The sequence below is a fragment of the Pectinophora gossypiella genome, chromosome 5 (genome assembly GCF_024362695.1).
Source record: "Pectinophora gossypiella chromosome 5, ilPecGoss1.1, whole genome shotgun sequence".
Taxonomy (NCBI): Eukaryota; Metazoa; Arthropoda; class Insecta; order Lepidoptera; family Gelechiidae; genus Pectinophora; species Pectinophora gossypiella.
Window position 1 is genome coordinate 1,974,922 of NC_065408.1, and position 13,760 is coordinate 1,988,681.

The following is a 13,760-nucleotide window of genomic DNA, read 5'->3' on the forward strand; positions in this document are numbered from 1 at the left end:
CGGTCACGAGTACTAATATGGATACATTTTAAAACCATGCCACATTAACTTTTTTCACAAATTAAACCGTAAGTCTCATTAAATGTCAAAAATGGTAGTGCGACAGGGTTCTAAGTGGATACATGATATTGCTCATGACTGTACAGGCAGCCGCTTCTGTAAACACTGGACCTGTCAAATGTTCAGGTTAGGTAAACGGATCCTGTGAAACGGGATAATGCTAGAGAGATGTTGCGCGATATGCGGACAGCACGCTACGGATACCGATCTAATGAACAAAAAAAAGTAAAAATATAGATAGGTAACTATTTTAATAATTAAAGCACATAATAACGGGTTCTTACCGCGTTTAAATGGGGATATGAGACTCCCGATATTGCACTTGCAACAGTGTCGAAATATCGGGAGTCTCATATCCCCATTTAAACGCGATAAGAACCCGTTATTATGTGCTTTAATTATGATAATAACCGCGTAAACTTGAACTATTTTAATTTTCATTCATGGCTTTTAGAATTGAAACTTTTTAAACATTATATTTTTCAAATATATATACCCTATATATTATAATATTGAAAAGCGTACGTTAATCTACCACTCCGCGTCTATAGTCTTACATAATCCCTGTTTTGTCCAACCTCAATAGTCTTTCCGCAGCAATCGCTTGAAAGTCAGTTATAATTTGGCACTCAATACTTGCTTGGCACAGGATACACTTGACACAGCCTTATTACGTTGGCGTTACTCCTGGAATAAAAAAAAAATAAACATAAAAAAAAATGAAAATTAACCTTTGATCTGTGTGTGATAAGGATCCTGACTACTCCTCTCGTATGTGTGTGATTAGGATCCTGACCCATAGGACTGGTACCTATTTTTACGTAATTATTACTGGTACTATTTTTACGCAAAAGGTTTAATATTGCGTTTTGAACAAAATTGAATAAATGATCTATCATAGACAATCATCATTCGGGTGAAATGTTCAATAGTTCCGCTAGAAAAATCAGTTGAAATTCCGTCTCGACCAGTGATACTTCAACTACAGATGGAATTGTGTCCTCTAACATGATGGACTAATGTTATGGGCGATAGGCTGGTCCCTTATCACCATAAGGTTTATTATATCCAGCTTACGACATCGTATCAACAGTGGCTGCAAGTTGTCTCTGATTACTTGTGGCTCTGACCACCCCATTAGGGATTACGGGCGTGACTTTATGTATGTATGTATGTACCTCAATTATTAAATATACGTACACGCCCGTATACTCTGAGAGAGTGGGTAGGCGACAAGTAATCATAAGGCAACTTGCATCCACTTTCGATATTGAATCCGTGATAGTAATGAACATTTGGTATATCGATTATTCTTTTTAATGTATGTTTTACTTAACGTATTTTTCTGTATTGTTTGAGTTAGGATGGTATTAATAAACTAATCATAGCTGAGACTGCCCTCAAGATCATGCTAAAGTCCCTGTTTGTATATAAGAACTGTCACATTGACATGATCTTGAAGGCAGTTTCGAAGCTGAGATTAGTTTATTAATACCACCCTTAGACTTTAAGTTGTTTTTAGACTTTAAAATTCAATTATATTTTAATTTCAAAATCATCTTTTATACAATGGAAACAGTGTCCATATCATACTACCGCCAGACGGGCATAGGGCATATTAATGACCACTTTCTTTGACTAATGATTTTTCCCAAAATGAATTGTTTAGTAAAAAATGTTTAGCTTCATACGAAAGATACAAATATTGATAATCAAATAAAGGTTTTATGAATTTTAAAAAAGACAAAGATCACTAAATAACTCCAATTACCTAGGTGGTCGATAAATCGTACTATGCCTGATTAAGGGTTAATGCCTAAATGAGGTGCACGCCACTAGTTGTACAATCATGAGCAATATCACGTACCCACTTTAGAACCTTGTCGCACAATCATATTTGACATTTAATGAGACTTAAGGTTTGATTTGTCAAAAAAAGTTAATGTGACATGGTTTCAAAGTGTATACATATTAGTACTCGTGACGTACGTATCCGTGCTGGTGTACTAACGGTATCAGTGTAGCGAGCGCGGCGTGAACACGTGCACGAGCGAGTCCCAGCCGCAGTCGGCCAGCTGGTGCGGCCGCAGTGCGTTCCAGTCGAGGCCGTACGTGAACTCCGAGTGGTGGCGGATGGTCTCGATGGGGTCGCAGCCGCGCTTCAGGTCCCATATCCTGCGGACATTACACCAATTTACTTCGTACTCGGGAAATACACAAGATAAAATGAGGTGACCAACTGAGTACAAACTGTCTGAGAACTGATATTAGGCAGCTAAATTACTCAATTGTATACCAATATTTTATGTTTATTTTTATTTTTTTAAAGAACGTCTAGGGCCCTGTGCCGAGGTTTTTCTTGCAGCTTCTTTTCCCCGGCTATACAGGTTGTGAGAAGCTGCAGTAGTTTTAGGCGGATAAGACGTTCGTTATGTAAAATTGACGATTCAAAGTGTAACTATGTTACCTACTGAATAAAGATATTTTTGAATTGAATTTGAATTTGAGTATAAAAAAAAATACATTATGGTCCCTAGTTTGGTTAGGACATTACAGTCTGATCACCTGATTGTCCGAAAGTAAGATGATCTGTGCTTCGGCACGTTAAGCCGTTGGTCCCGGTTACTACTTGCTGATGTAAGTAAGTAGTCGCTATATGAACCATGTCAGAGGCCTTTGGCGGCTCAATAGTAACCCTGACACCAGGGTTGATGAGGTTAGTACTCCACCTCACAATTCACACGTAGAAGAAGAAAACTGAGTACAGGGCGCGGCAAATTGTGTGTGTGAACGTGCGCGCGTTCATGCGTGCGTACGTGAGTGCATGCATGCGTGCGTGCGTGCGTGCGTGCATGCCTGTGTGTGTATACATATTTAAAAAAGAAAACGAACAGAGCAATAAATGAAAAATTGACAATCACGCGCCACTCGTCATTGCACTTGGTAAAATAATCGCGACATATGTCGATGTATGGAGACAATAGGTTTTCGACAGCAAAATCAAAAATTAATTTACGGCAGATTATTTTTTTTAATTACCTCGTAGTAAAGTCATAAGAAACCGCCGCTATGACCGAAGGCGCGAGTGGAGAGAACTGCACGCGCCGCACCGCACACTCGCAACCTGCATAGATTAAATTGAATGTTATTTACTAGCATCTTTATTATCAATTTTGCATATTCCGTCAATTACATAATATACCATCTGAAATAATAAAATACCATTTTACTAAACAAATAACAAAAGAAATAAACAGCAATGCTCGCTGCAAGTGTGTCTAAATGACACAACTAACGCCATCTGTTGAGAATTTATGTTACCATTTTATAACGCCATCTACATGATATTGTAAGTATCACAATAACCACGAAGCTCGTTTCCTCCGTGTCTATGCTTCGACCAGCGCGACTCCCGTTATAACTCGATTATTTACTTCCTTGCCATTTATAAATACATCGTAAGGTTTTTACTTAGAAAAAAAGTCAGGTTTTAAGGTTTTTGAGCTGTCTCTTTTACTAATATTAGATCTAAGTTTGTAATCTTACTAATGGATATTTACGGACATTTTCTGTTATTATTATTTGTATGTCGTTTCCATATCTCGGGCCTATGGAGGCCCGGACTTTTGGAAGGCGTGCGTGACAACACGTAGAGGCCCCTTAAGACAGTTTAATCTAAATGTGGTGTGACACCAACCGGCGATTATCCCTGTATGCACTATGGGAGTGCACTCAAAGACAATCCCCGGTTCGTGTAGGACTATTGCAGATTATGGGAACAAAGGGAACTGGGTTGGGGGTTAGTGGACCGGACCATTATTATTATTACACGGGCCTAAACTAATGATTTTCGTATTTGTTTTCCAATTCATGTTTGTGCTCAGCGATGAAGGAAAAACATATGTGACCTATATTGGGCAGGCAGTCGCTTCTGTAAAAAACCTGACTTCCCCAATCTTCAGGTTAGGTCAACGGACCTTGTAAAAAAACGGAATAACGCTTGGAAAATGGTGTTTTTTATTATAATACCTTTAAGCGTAAACATGGGAGAGGTGAGTCGCCTCAGGTCCCAGCCGCGCACCAGTCCATCTGACCCCGAAGTCGCCAGGGCGTGAGATTCGGCACGGCTCCAGTCACATGATAGTACCTGGAGTAAAAAAATTGTATTGCTTGTAATAAATATTATGTAATATAGAGTTGAGTTTGGGTTGAGCTTGAGTGAGCTTGGGTTAAGTTTGAGTGAGCTTGGATGCGCTTCAGTTGACTTATGATCCAGTGGTTGAGCGTTGGGCTCACGATCCGGAGGCCCCGGGTTCGAATCCCGGTGGGGACATATCACAAAAGTCACTTTGTGACCTGATTGTCCGCTTACTAACCCCGATACCGACCCCGCCGGGGTAGTCGGTGAGAGCCTTCAGCGCTCCCCAATCGTCCGACCAAGTTGTTAATGCCTTCTGCGGTGAATCTACAATATATCACGTCAAAATAAAAAAAAAGGTCCCGCTTACTACTTACTGATACTGTAGTCGTTACATGAGGCTCATCACCATCACACCAGGGTTGATGAGGTTGGTATTCCACCTCACACCCACACGATAAAAAGTTGACTTTGGTTTATGACCTTGAGTTGAGCTGTAGCGAGGATGGATGACTCATACCTCAGCATCGTGCGCTTTGACGTCAGCGGCCGGGCGAGGCTCATTGCAGGCCCACAGCTTTAGATGTCCGTCACCCGACACTGACGCGAACGTGCTCGTCGAGTGCGGGGAAAACTGCGCTGTGTATACCAACTGCGAATGCCCCGAGAATGTGTTCAGGCAAGACTCGGATTCTGGGTCCCACTGGAATTAAAAGTAAATAAACTTTATTTACACCATAAACAAAACATATCAAAAAAAAAAACAAAAAAAATTAAATAAAACTAAAACAAAACTCAAAATAAAATAAATTATGTGTGTGTAACAGCCTCCTTGGTCTAGTGGTTAGAGCGTTACGCTCACGATCTGGAGGTCCGGGTTCGATTCCCGATGGGGACATTGTCGAAATCACTGTGTGAGACTGTCCTTTGTTTGGTAAGGACTTTTCGGGCTTGAGTCACCTGATTGTCCGAAAAAGTAAGATGATTCCGTGCTTCGGAGGGCACGTTAAGCCGTTGGTCCCGGCTATTGGCCGTAAAAACACCTCCACCAACCCGTACTGGAGCAGCGTGGTGGAGTATGCTCCATACCCCCTCCGGTTGATTGAGGGGAGGCCTGTGCCCAGCAGTGGGACGTATATAGGCAGTTTATGTATTATGTACAATTAACACCTTAAACTAAACCATAATTTAAAAGCCCGCCTCTAAAATAAAACGATTAAAAAATTAAATGAATGATGGAATTAAAATGATGAAAATGATGTAAATTCACATACTCGTACCATAACGTTTATGCAAAAGAGAACGGGTAATCTTGGATGGGCGTCATACGAAACATTTTGCCTTATTTTGGTAAATAAATAATTAAAATACATAATAACGGGTTCTTACCGCGTTTAAATCAGGGAAATATGAGACTCCCGATATTTCGACACTGTTGCAAAATATAAGGTCCCCTGCTGAGAATATATCAGTGGATTTGTCTCTCATAAAACACATGCTGAGTCGTTTTACCCTTTCAAATAAATGCGCACTATCTCACACAACACTTTTGTTATTAATTTTATTTCTTTTCTTTTGTGTAAATGTTTATAGCCTATAAGTGTTATTTCAATGTTATGCTTTTGTTTTGTGTGTTGTTTGTTTGAATAAACGTTTTCTCTCTCTCTCTCTCTCTCTCTCTCTCTCTTAAAGCAAAGTTCCTCTTCAGCTCATCTGCTCATAGTAACACAAACGGACGTTTGCCGATTGCAGATATAACTCAAAGAAGAAAAAAAACAAAGTCCATCCGCACTTATGTAAATAAATAAATGTGAAATAACAGCTTGTACTATGACGTCACAGATGCAAAGCGCCATACTGACCAGTCTGACCGTAGTATCCCAGCTGGCGCTGAGCAGGTGCCTGCGCGGCCAGTCCACGGAGCACACTTCACTGCAATGGCCTCGCAGCACACGCAGCGGCGCGGCGCAGCCGGCGCGCCACACTATAACAGCGCCGTCGCCCGCGCCACACGCCGCTGCGCCATCTGTCGTGCCCGACCATGTCTGCAACAGTCACAGAGTTACACGGTTATTTGTCAGTCACTCCTAAGTATATGTTTTTAAAGCGACCGGGGATGTACGGAAACACCGCAAGGGAATGAGCGACAGAGCGTCCTCTCTCTCGTTCTCTCGCACGCTCTTCTTCTATCGTGTAGGTTGTGAGTGGAGTACCAATCAACCCTGGTGTCAGGGTTACTATTGAGCCGCCAAAGGTCCCTGACATGGCTCATGTAACGACTACTTACTTACATCAATAAGTAGTAACCGGGACCAACGGCTTAACGTGCCTTCCGAGGCACGGATCGGTGTTTTTGGACAATCAGGTGATCAGCCCGTAATGTCCTAACCAAATTAGGGATCACAAAGTGATTTTTGTGATATGTCCCCACCGGGATTCGAACCCGGGACCTCCGGATCGTGAGCCCAACGCTCAACCACTGGACCACGGAGGCCGTTTCTCGCACGCTGTGATTGGTCAAACCCAGAGAGAAAACTTGAAAACAAATTGGGATATGAGAATATCAGATAGCAGTACTACTATTTGCTAATTCAATTCTGGGTCGTAGTGCCACGGCGCCAAATCCCGTCTCAGGGTCTAAGGGTGATATTAATAAACTAATCTCAGATGAGACTGCCCTCAAGATCATGCTCAAGTTCCTGTTTTTATATGAGAACTGTCACATTGACAGTGGGCAATCACTGAAGAATTTCAATTCATGTTTAAATCATAGACAATTTATATCACGTAGTCTCCAGGATTTGCGTTTAAATGAGACTTAATCATTAGTGTGCGACGAGTGGGTGTATATATTACCCACCTCTGCCTACCCCGTCGGGGATACAGGCGTGACTCTATATAAATTCTGGATAAACTATCAATCAAGGTGAAGGGAAGTAGCAAAACAGCACTTAGAACTCGAAATCCTAATATGGTAATTAGATAACCCAAGAAAGTAACATAACAAGATTTCAATAGATAAAGGTCGATGAGTCAGCTACTTATCGACCGCGACATAAACACCTATTGAAAATTAGCGACAACGTGGTGCAGGTGATTAGGTGTATAGTCACGTGTGACGATGATTCGTCCGTCGTCAAGACCCGTCCGAGTCAAACATTTTTTTGATTTAAATTTTCTCTTTATGAGTGTCCATAAGCACTCATAAGGGATATAAAACAAAAGACATTTAGCACTCAAAACGTTTAATAGCCCAATGATCCCGGCCCGAAAATCCCGTAGGCTTAAAGAAAACAAAGATACTATAAGTTATTTTCGCGCCTGTAAAAATATGAAAGCAAATTTTCTATTTACTAAATGATAGGCGTTAATAATCATTGCTAGACAGTTAAACACAGGAGCAATAACAAAAGGCAACAGTAAAATCAAGTTGAACAAAACACTTGAGTGTTTAAGTCAACTGTCTATAAAAAGTGCTAGGTAAGCCCGCCAAGTGCTATACGTAACATAACTGGTAGTATGGCTTCTTTACTGCTTGCGTAAATGTGCCTTGCCCGTGGAGATTAGCAATGAGACATTGTATGGACTTTTCTGGGTCGTGGGGGAAATATTAATATGTAAATGGCTATCCATAACAAAGAATAGGATATTTGAGTGGGTCAAAGATAAATTATACAAAAATAAAAGTCTAAAAACTATAACTATCTTCTAAACATCACTATTCGGAAGAATTTCAGAGAAATATACCTATTTTCTTGTTTCATACCTTTTAGAGCGTCATTTTCCGTACGTAGTCGGGTTTTGGTATTTAAACTTATATTTTTATTATTTTGGGATCTTACTTATAAAGGCAACATACTTCCGATACGTGGTTTATGGATAGCTGATGAGATGTAGCTCGGAGAATTACCAAGCTGAAGTGGCAGTGGGCAGGACACATAGCGAGGAGAACCGATGGCCGCTGGGGCGGAAAGGTTCTCGAATGGCAACCACGTGTCGGACGACGCTCAGTGGGTAGGCCCGCTGCAAGGTGGACCGACGATCTGGTGAAGGTCGCGGGAAGCCACTGGATGCGGGCAGCGCAAGACCGATCGTCGTGGAGATCCTTGGGGGAGGCCTATGCCCAGCAGTGGGCGTCGTACGGCTGATAAAGATGAGATGTGTGCAATGTTATGAATGAGAAATGATCACCCACCACATCAAACAGTCCATCGCTCCACTCCAGTTTCTGTAGCTCAACCAAGGTAGTCCCATCTGGAGCAAGCTCGAGGAAGAACAGGGTGCCTCCGCCTGCCAGCCCGTAGTACTGACTCGTGGCCACGGCCAGGGCGTCGGCTCGCGTGCGGGAGAACCGCACGCTGTACCCGTGCCGGCCCGGCGTGAGGAATGTTGGCATGGCGAGGGTGTAGCTGCAAAATTTGGAAATATTTCTATAAAAATTTAAGTATAAAACCATATATATACACACACGAGTACTAATATGTATACAGTTTGAAATTCTGTCACATTAACTTTTTTAAAAACCGTAAGTCTCATTAAATGTCAAATGATAGTGCGACAGGGTTCTAAAGTGGGTACATAATATTGCTCATGATTGTATATATGTGTGTATATGTTTATGTATGTAGTTATTGGTGTCCTTTTAGTGGTTGCCTGGATGGAATTGCTCTAGAGTAATAAGTCCGCCCAAATTGTACTTACTGTATTCATGTGTTATGTCTGATTGTTTAAATTTAGTTCTGTGCAATAAAGTATATTTATTTATTTGTTTGTATAAGTACATCCATTTATTCAAACAATTAAAAACAAAACAAACACATCTTATAAATAAAACACCTCCTCCAAAGCGTCACATCGAGGCAAGGTGCCCAACAAGCTACCAGCATTACCCCTCTGAATCGCCAGACTAATTCTCTGACAGAAATAACTACCAGCCCTATATATACTATACTAGCCCTGTTTATTTGTTTTGATTTGATTTGATTTATAATTCTCTTCTAATTATTTTATCTCCTTCTGTGGGATGTAGGGTTGGAGCAAATGAGTTCCACTCATCATCATCCTCGTGCCCTTATCCTACCCTAAGTGGGATTGGCACAACTTGTATTCCACATCCATTCATTAATACCAGTCGTCACCTCAGTACTCACATCTTTTACACACATATCCTTCTTCACACAATCTAGCGACACTTTCTGGGGTACTACCACTAACAATGACACCAGGGTTGATGAGGCTGGTATTCCCCCTCACAACGCACACGATAAGAAGAAGAAGACCACTAACAATGGAAATAAAATAAGCAATACTGATTAGGTCCTGGTCTAGTTGATTGGGGGCTATGTTCTAAATAAGTAAAATTATATAAATTCTAATATGTGGTACCAAAAATCAATCCTCAATATAGAATGTAAAGCTTACATAAATTTTGAATGCTGTTGATCTCCCAAATAATAAACAGCCTATACATATATGTCCACAACTGAGCATGGCCTCCCCTCCATCAACCGGAAAGGGTATGGAGCACAAAGTTTGTTAGTTTTTATTAATTCTCTCTCATCTTTAACACTAACATAGTTTTTAAGTCATTGCTGTAAACAAAATAGACCCTATGATGTTTGAATAAATTTTATTCTTATTAACTTTAGAGTACTGCAGGGCGGAAGGCAAGAGGGAAACCACTGCCCTATTTTACCCTAAAAAAGCAGCATGGAGAGTTAGGAGAATGCTACACTGACAAGAGCATGGCTATTAAATTAGTGATGTGATTAACTTTACCAAACATGAATGTTCTACATTAATGGAAGTATGAATTAAAAAGCTTTTCTTAATAGTATGTTAAGCATCTATTTTGAATAAAACCCATGCCTGTGCCATGCCATGTCTGTGTTTGTTGCTTGTGTGCAAGTATCACAAAATAAAAGGGGCTTTGCTTAATGAAGCCTTGAAACAGTTGGTGGCTACAACATAATCCCTAATGAAATGAGCACAGCCAAATGTCACAACATAAGTTACAACATTACTTATAGCATTGTCATCCTAATATAGACAATTATGATGAATATCTATCAAGGCCTTTGCCCATCAGATATCTTATTGGCTAGATTAGTTAGGATTAGATCTGAATCTAGTAATTGACCACATAACTATTTCATCGTAATAGACATGCTATTCAGACTGTTATCTAGAAAGGCAATTCAGAAGTTTGAGAAGAAAAGCATTCTAATTCATTCTATATTTTCTAACCAGAATGAACAATTCTAAGTAACATTCTATAACTTAAATATCTATAAAGTATACAACCACTGCAATTTATATCTATAGAAGATCTCATTATGATTATTTTGGAGTATTATTTCAATTTATTCTTTGGAGGAAAGCATAATTTTTATTGAAAAAAAAAAATATAACAGACTATAGGTTAAAACTTTAAAGTTTTGCACACACATCAAATATATAAAGAGTACGCATATTATAATGAGAATGCATTGATTACTAAACTTAATCAAATTATAGGAAAAAGTTCTTAAAACTATGAAAAATAAATAAGTATTCAAAAAGCGATAATACTTGAAAAGTTTCTTTTGTGATACGCGATGTTCTGCATACTTTATTAATTAGTTACATTATTACCTAGTACTGTGTTAATAATTTTAGACTTTCATAAATAAAATAGGTACTTATTACAATATACGAACCTTAACTCGTTTACATTTCTTAGTAAATCCAGTACAATGCTATACTTTTTGCCAGTAAAATGTAAACCTTATAGGATTCTAACTAGTGCAATTCATATTCACAAAATATAAATCAATAAACATGAAATAATCCGGATTATTGTACAAAACCTTCACGACCCCTTTCTTTAGAAACTGTCAAAGTCAAAATGTCAAACAAATCAAAACGTCAAAATAACGACGTTCGGAAACGCATCGCAAAATCGCTCGATGTTATTTTAGATTAGTGATGTGCCGTCATATCGACTGAATGCGAGCATGCAATCGATGCGTCATCGTCATGCGATTTTAATCCTGTTTGTACGCCTACGATGTAAATCCTATTAGTATGTTATTCTATTCAAGAAACCTCACATGATACCCTATATATATGCAGTACTTCCTGCCAGTCGACATTTCTGGTGAACGCTTCAAAACTTTCACATTTCACGTTCCTCGCAAGAAATATTAATTCCTTGTGCTTCCCAATTTTCCTATTATTCAAATTCCAAATTCAAGCAAAATGCTTGATTGCCTGTCTCTAGCTTTTGTGGTGGCGGTGAAGGTCTTCAAGAAAACTACTCCAAATGGAAAAATCACGGTTTACCTGGGCAAGCGCGACTTCATTGATCATATAGATTATTGCGATCCGGTCGATGGAGTGGTGGTTGTTGATACCGAGTACCTGAAAGGGAGGAAAGTTTATAGTCAGGTATAAAAGTGCAGTGTTATTGTGAAGTTAAGTGCTGTGTGTACCATGTTCAATGGTTTAATACAATAATTTATTATCCAGCTGGTTACGACCTACCGCTATGGTCGGGAGGAAGATGAGGTTATGGGAGTGAAGTTCTCTAAGGAAATGGTTATCGGCCAGGAACAGGTTGTGCCTTTGATCAACTCGAAGATGGAGTTGACCCCTGTGCAGGAGAAGCTGCTGAAGAAGCTGGGGCCCCATGCATATCCCTTCACCTTCAACTTCCCTGAGATGGCGCCCAGCTCGGTAAAATTACACATTTATTCAAAATATTTTATGTGCACAGACCACAATTTACTAACAAAGTGCTTAACAGGTGACTCTGCAACCCGCTGAGGAAGACCAGGGAAAGCCAATGGGCGTTGAATACTGCGTGAGGACTTATGTTGCTGAAAATGAGGATCAAAAGAGCCATAAGAGAAGCTCTGTTACTCTTGCCATCAAGAAAGTAAGTTGACAACTTTACTGAACAACAGATTCACTTATTAGACTTCGTACTGATTAATGTTTTTTTTTTGCTATCCTACATAGCTTCAACATGCTCCCACTTCCCGTGGACGTCGTCTTCCAAGCTCACTGGTCAGCAAGGGCTTCACTTTCAGCAATGGAAAGATCAACCTTGAGGTGACACTGGACCGGGAGATCTATTACCACGGCGAGAAGCTTGCTGCCAATATTATAGTGTCTAACAACTCACGCAAATCTGTGCGCAGCATCCGTGCTATGGTAGTGCAACACGTGGAGATTACCATGATTAACTCCCAGTTCAGCCGTCATGTTGCCTCTCTGGAGAGCCGTGAAGGATGCCCTATTACACCTGGGGCCAGTCTGTCCAAGACCTTCTACTTGGTCCCATTGGCTCGCAGCAACAAGGATATTCGCGGTTGGTAACAGTTATTTATAATTCGGGTACATAACAGAATTAACTAAAATATCCTGTATAATAATGATTGTTGTAATAACACTAAGATCTACGTTAATTACCACTATCTGAAACTTTACTGAAATATTTAAAACTCCCATTGCTCATACATTAAAATACAAATCAATTCCGTGTCATATTGCGTTCCTTTTTTATAATGAAATAATAGAACAATTTTAGAGCAATCTTCACAACGAAATGATTGCTAAATGTTTTTCAACAGGCGTGGCTCTCGACGGCCACCTGAAAGAAGATGACGTGAATCTCGCCAGCTCCACCATGGTGGCTGAAGGGAAATGCCCGGCTGATGCCATTGGTATCGTCGTGTCGTACTCCGTGCGAGTCAAGTTGAACTGCGGAACTCTTGGCGGAGAACTTGTGACTGATGTGCCATTCAAACTGTTGCACCCAGCCGAAGGTACTGTATCATATATAGTTGATTTTTTAACGAACGAACGCGAACTATGACAATAAAATTAATCTTAGACAAGGGAGATTACATGGCTAAATATAGCTCATTAACCTAGGAACCATTACTATTACCTATATACAAAAAACAAACTGAATTGATAAGCCGAGCTAATTAAATTGTCCTTGTTGTTTATTCTATTGCAAAAGTGTCGCACTCAGAGTACCTATTCAAAAGGCAATCCTCGTGGATTTGAACAATCACAAGTCACTTGAAAGAAAGTTTTTTTACAATTGATTAAAACCCGATCATTGACCTCACTGTGATAGTTTGTTACTTTGGAGTTCGCCTGCCATTTGATTGTGGCAAAATAATATGCCAATCAAATTTGCGAGGAATATCTTTACAGGTTGCACATTTAAGCTCGGGTGTTTGGGTTCACAGGAACAGTTGAGCGTCAGCGCTTCAATGCTATGAAGAAGATGCAGTCGATTGAGAGACACCGCTACGAGAATTCTCTCTACACTAATGAGGAGGAAGATAATATCGTGTTTGAGGACTTCGCCCGCCTCAGGATGAATGAGCCGGAATAAAATCACATAAAACAAATACAAAAAAAGTGAAAAATTCTAACAAAAATCACAAAAAATTCGCAATGAAGTAAGAGTAGGCACCACGAAACTAGAGACCAATTTCATTTTGTCCTCTCTCCCGTTTTTAAATTACTTACTTGATTTTTACCTGAGTACATATACATTTAC

The 13,760-nt window shown here is 39.9% G+C and overlaps 3 protein-coding genes across 4 annotated transcripts in view; 1 reads left to right on the top strand and 2 right to left on the bottom strand.

Moving 5' to 3' along the window:
* LOC126366622 (cardioacceleratory peptide receptor-like) overlaps window positions 1-13,760 on the bottom strand; it is a 478,107-nt gene that overhangs the window by 226,839 nt on the left and 237,508 nt on the right. The window lies entirely within an intron of this gene.
* LOC126366641 (peroxisomal targeting signal 2 receptor) lies at window positions 388-11,069 on the bottom strand. The gene is made up of 8 exons (XM_050009835.1): window positions 10,897-11,069; window positions 8,394-8,607; window positions 6,061-6,243; window positions 4,719-4,901; window positions 4,090-4,207; window positions 3,100-3,184; window positions 2,072-2,235; window positions 388-747 (listed from the first exon to the last, which is right to left on the bottom strand). Exons 2-7 carry the CDS (start codon window positions 8,592-8,594, stop codon window positions 2,076-2,078), a joined length of 930 nt encoding a protein of 309 aa, XP_049865792.1. The 5' UTR covers window positions 8,595-8,607; window positions 10,897-11,069; the 3' UTR covers window positions 388-747; window positions 2,072-2,075.
* On the top strand, window positions 11,283-13,743 carry LOC126366625 (arrestin homolog). The gene is made up of 6 exons (XM_050009809.1): window positions 11,283-11,626; window positions 11,708-11,914; window positions 11,985-12,116; window positions 12,200-12,551; window positions 12,814-13,008; window positions 13,444-13,743. Exons 1-6 carry the CDS (start codon window positions 11,438-11,440, stop codon window positions 13,590-13,592), a joined length of 1,224 nt encoding a protein of 407 aa, XP_049865766.1. The 5' UTR covers window positions 11,283-11,437; the 3' UTR covers window positions 13,593-13,743.

Bases quoted from the DNA above. Each gene is read 5' to 3' on its own strand.
- LOC126366625 (XM_050009809.1), top strand. From the start codon at position 11,438: ATGCTTGATTGCCTGTCTCTAGCTTTTGTGGTGGCGGTGAAGGTCTTC. The intron at 12,117-12,199 runs GTAAGTTGACAA...TATCCTACATAG, and splicing joins TTACTCTTGCCATCAAGAAA to CTTCAACATGCTCCCACTTC. The intron at 13,009-13,443 runs GTACTGTATCAT...TTGGGTTCACAG, and splicing joins ACTGTTGCACCCAGCCGAAG to GAACAGTTGAGCGTCAGCGC.
- LOC126366641 (XM_050009835.1), bottom strand. From the start codon at position 8,594: ATGCCAACATTCCTCACGCCGGGCCGGCACGGGTACAGCGTGCGGTTC. The intron at 6,244-8,393 runs GTGGGTGATCAT...TGACTGTTGCAG, and splicing joins GCGATGGACTGTTTGATGTG to ACATGGTCGGGCACGACAGA. The intron at 4,208-4,718 runs GTATGAGTCATC...TTTTTACTCCAG, and splicing joins TCAAAGCGCACGATGCTGAG to GTACTATCATGTGACTGGAG.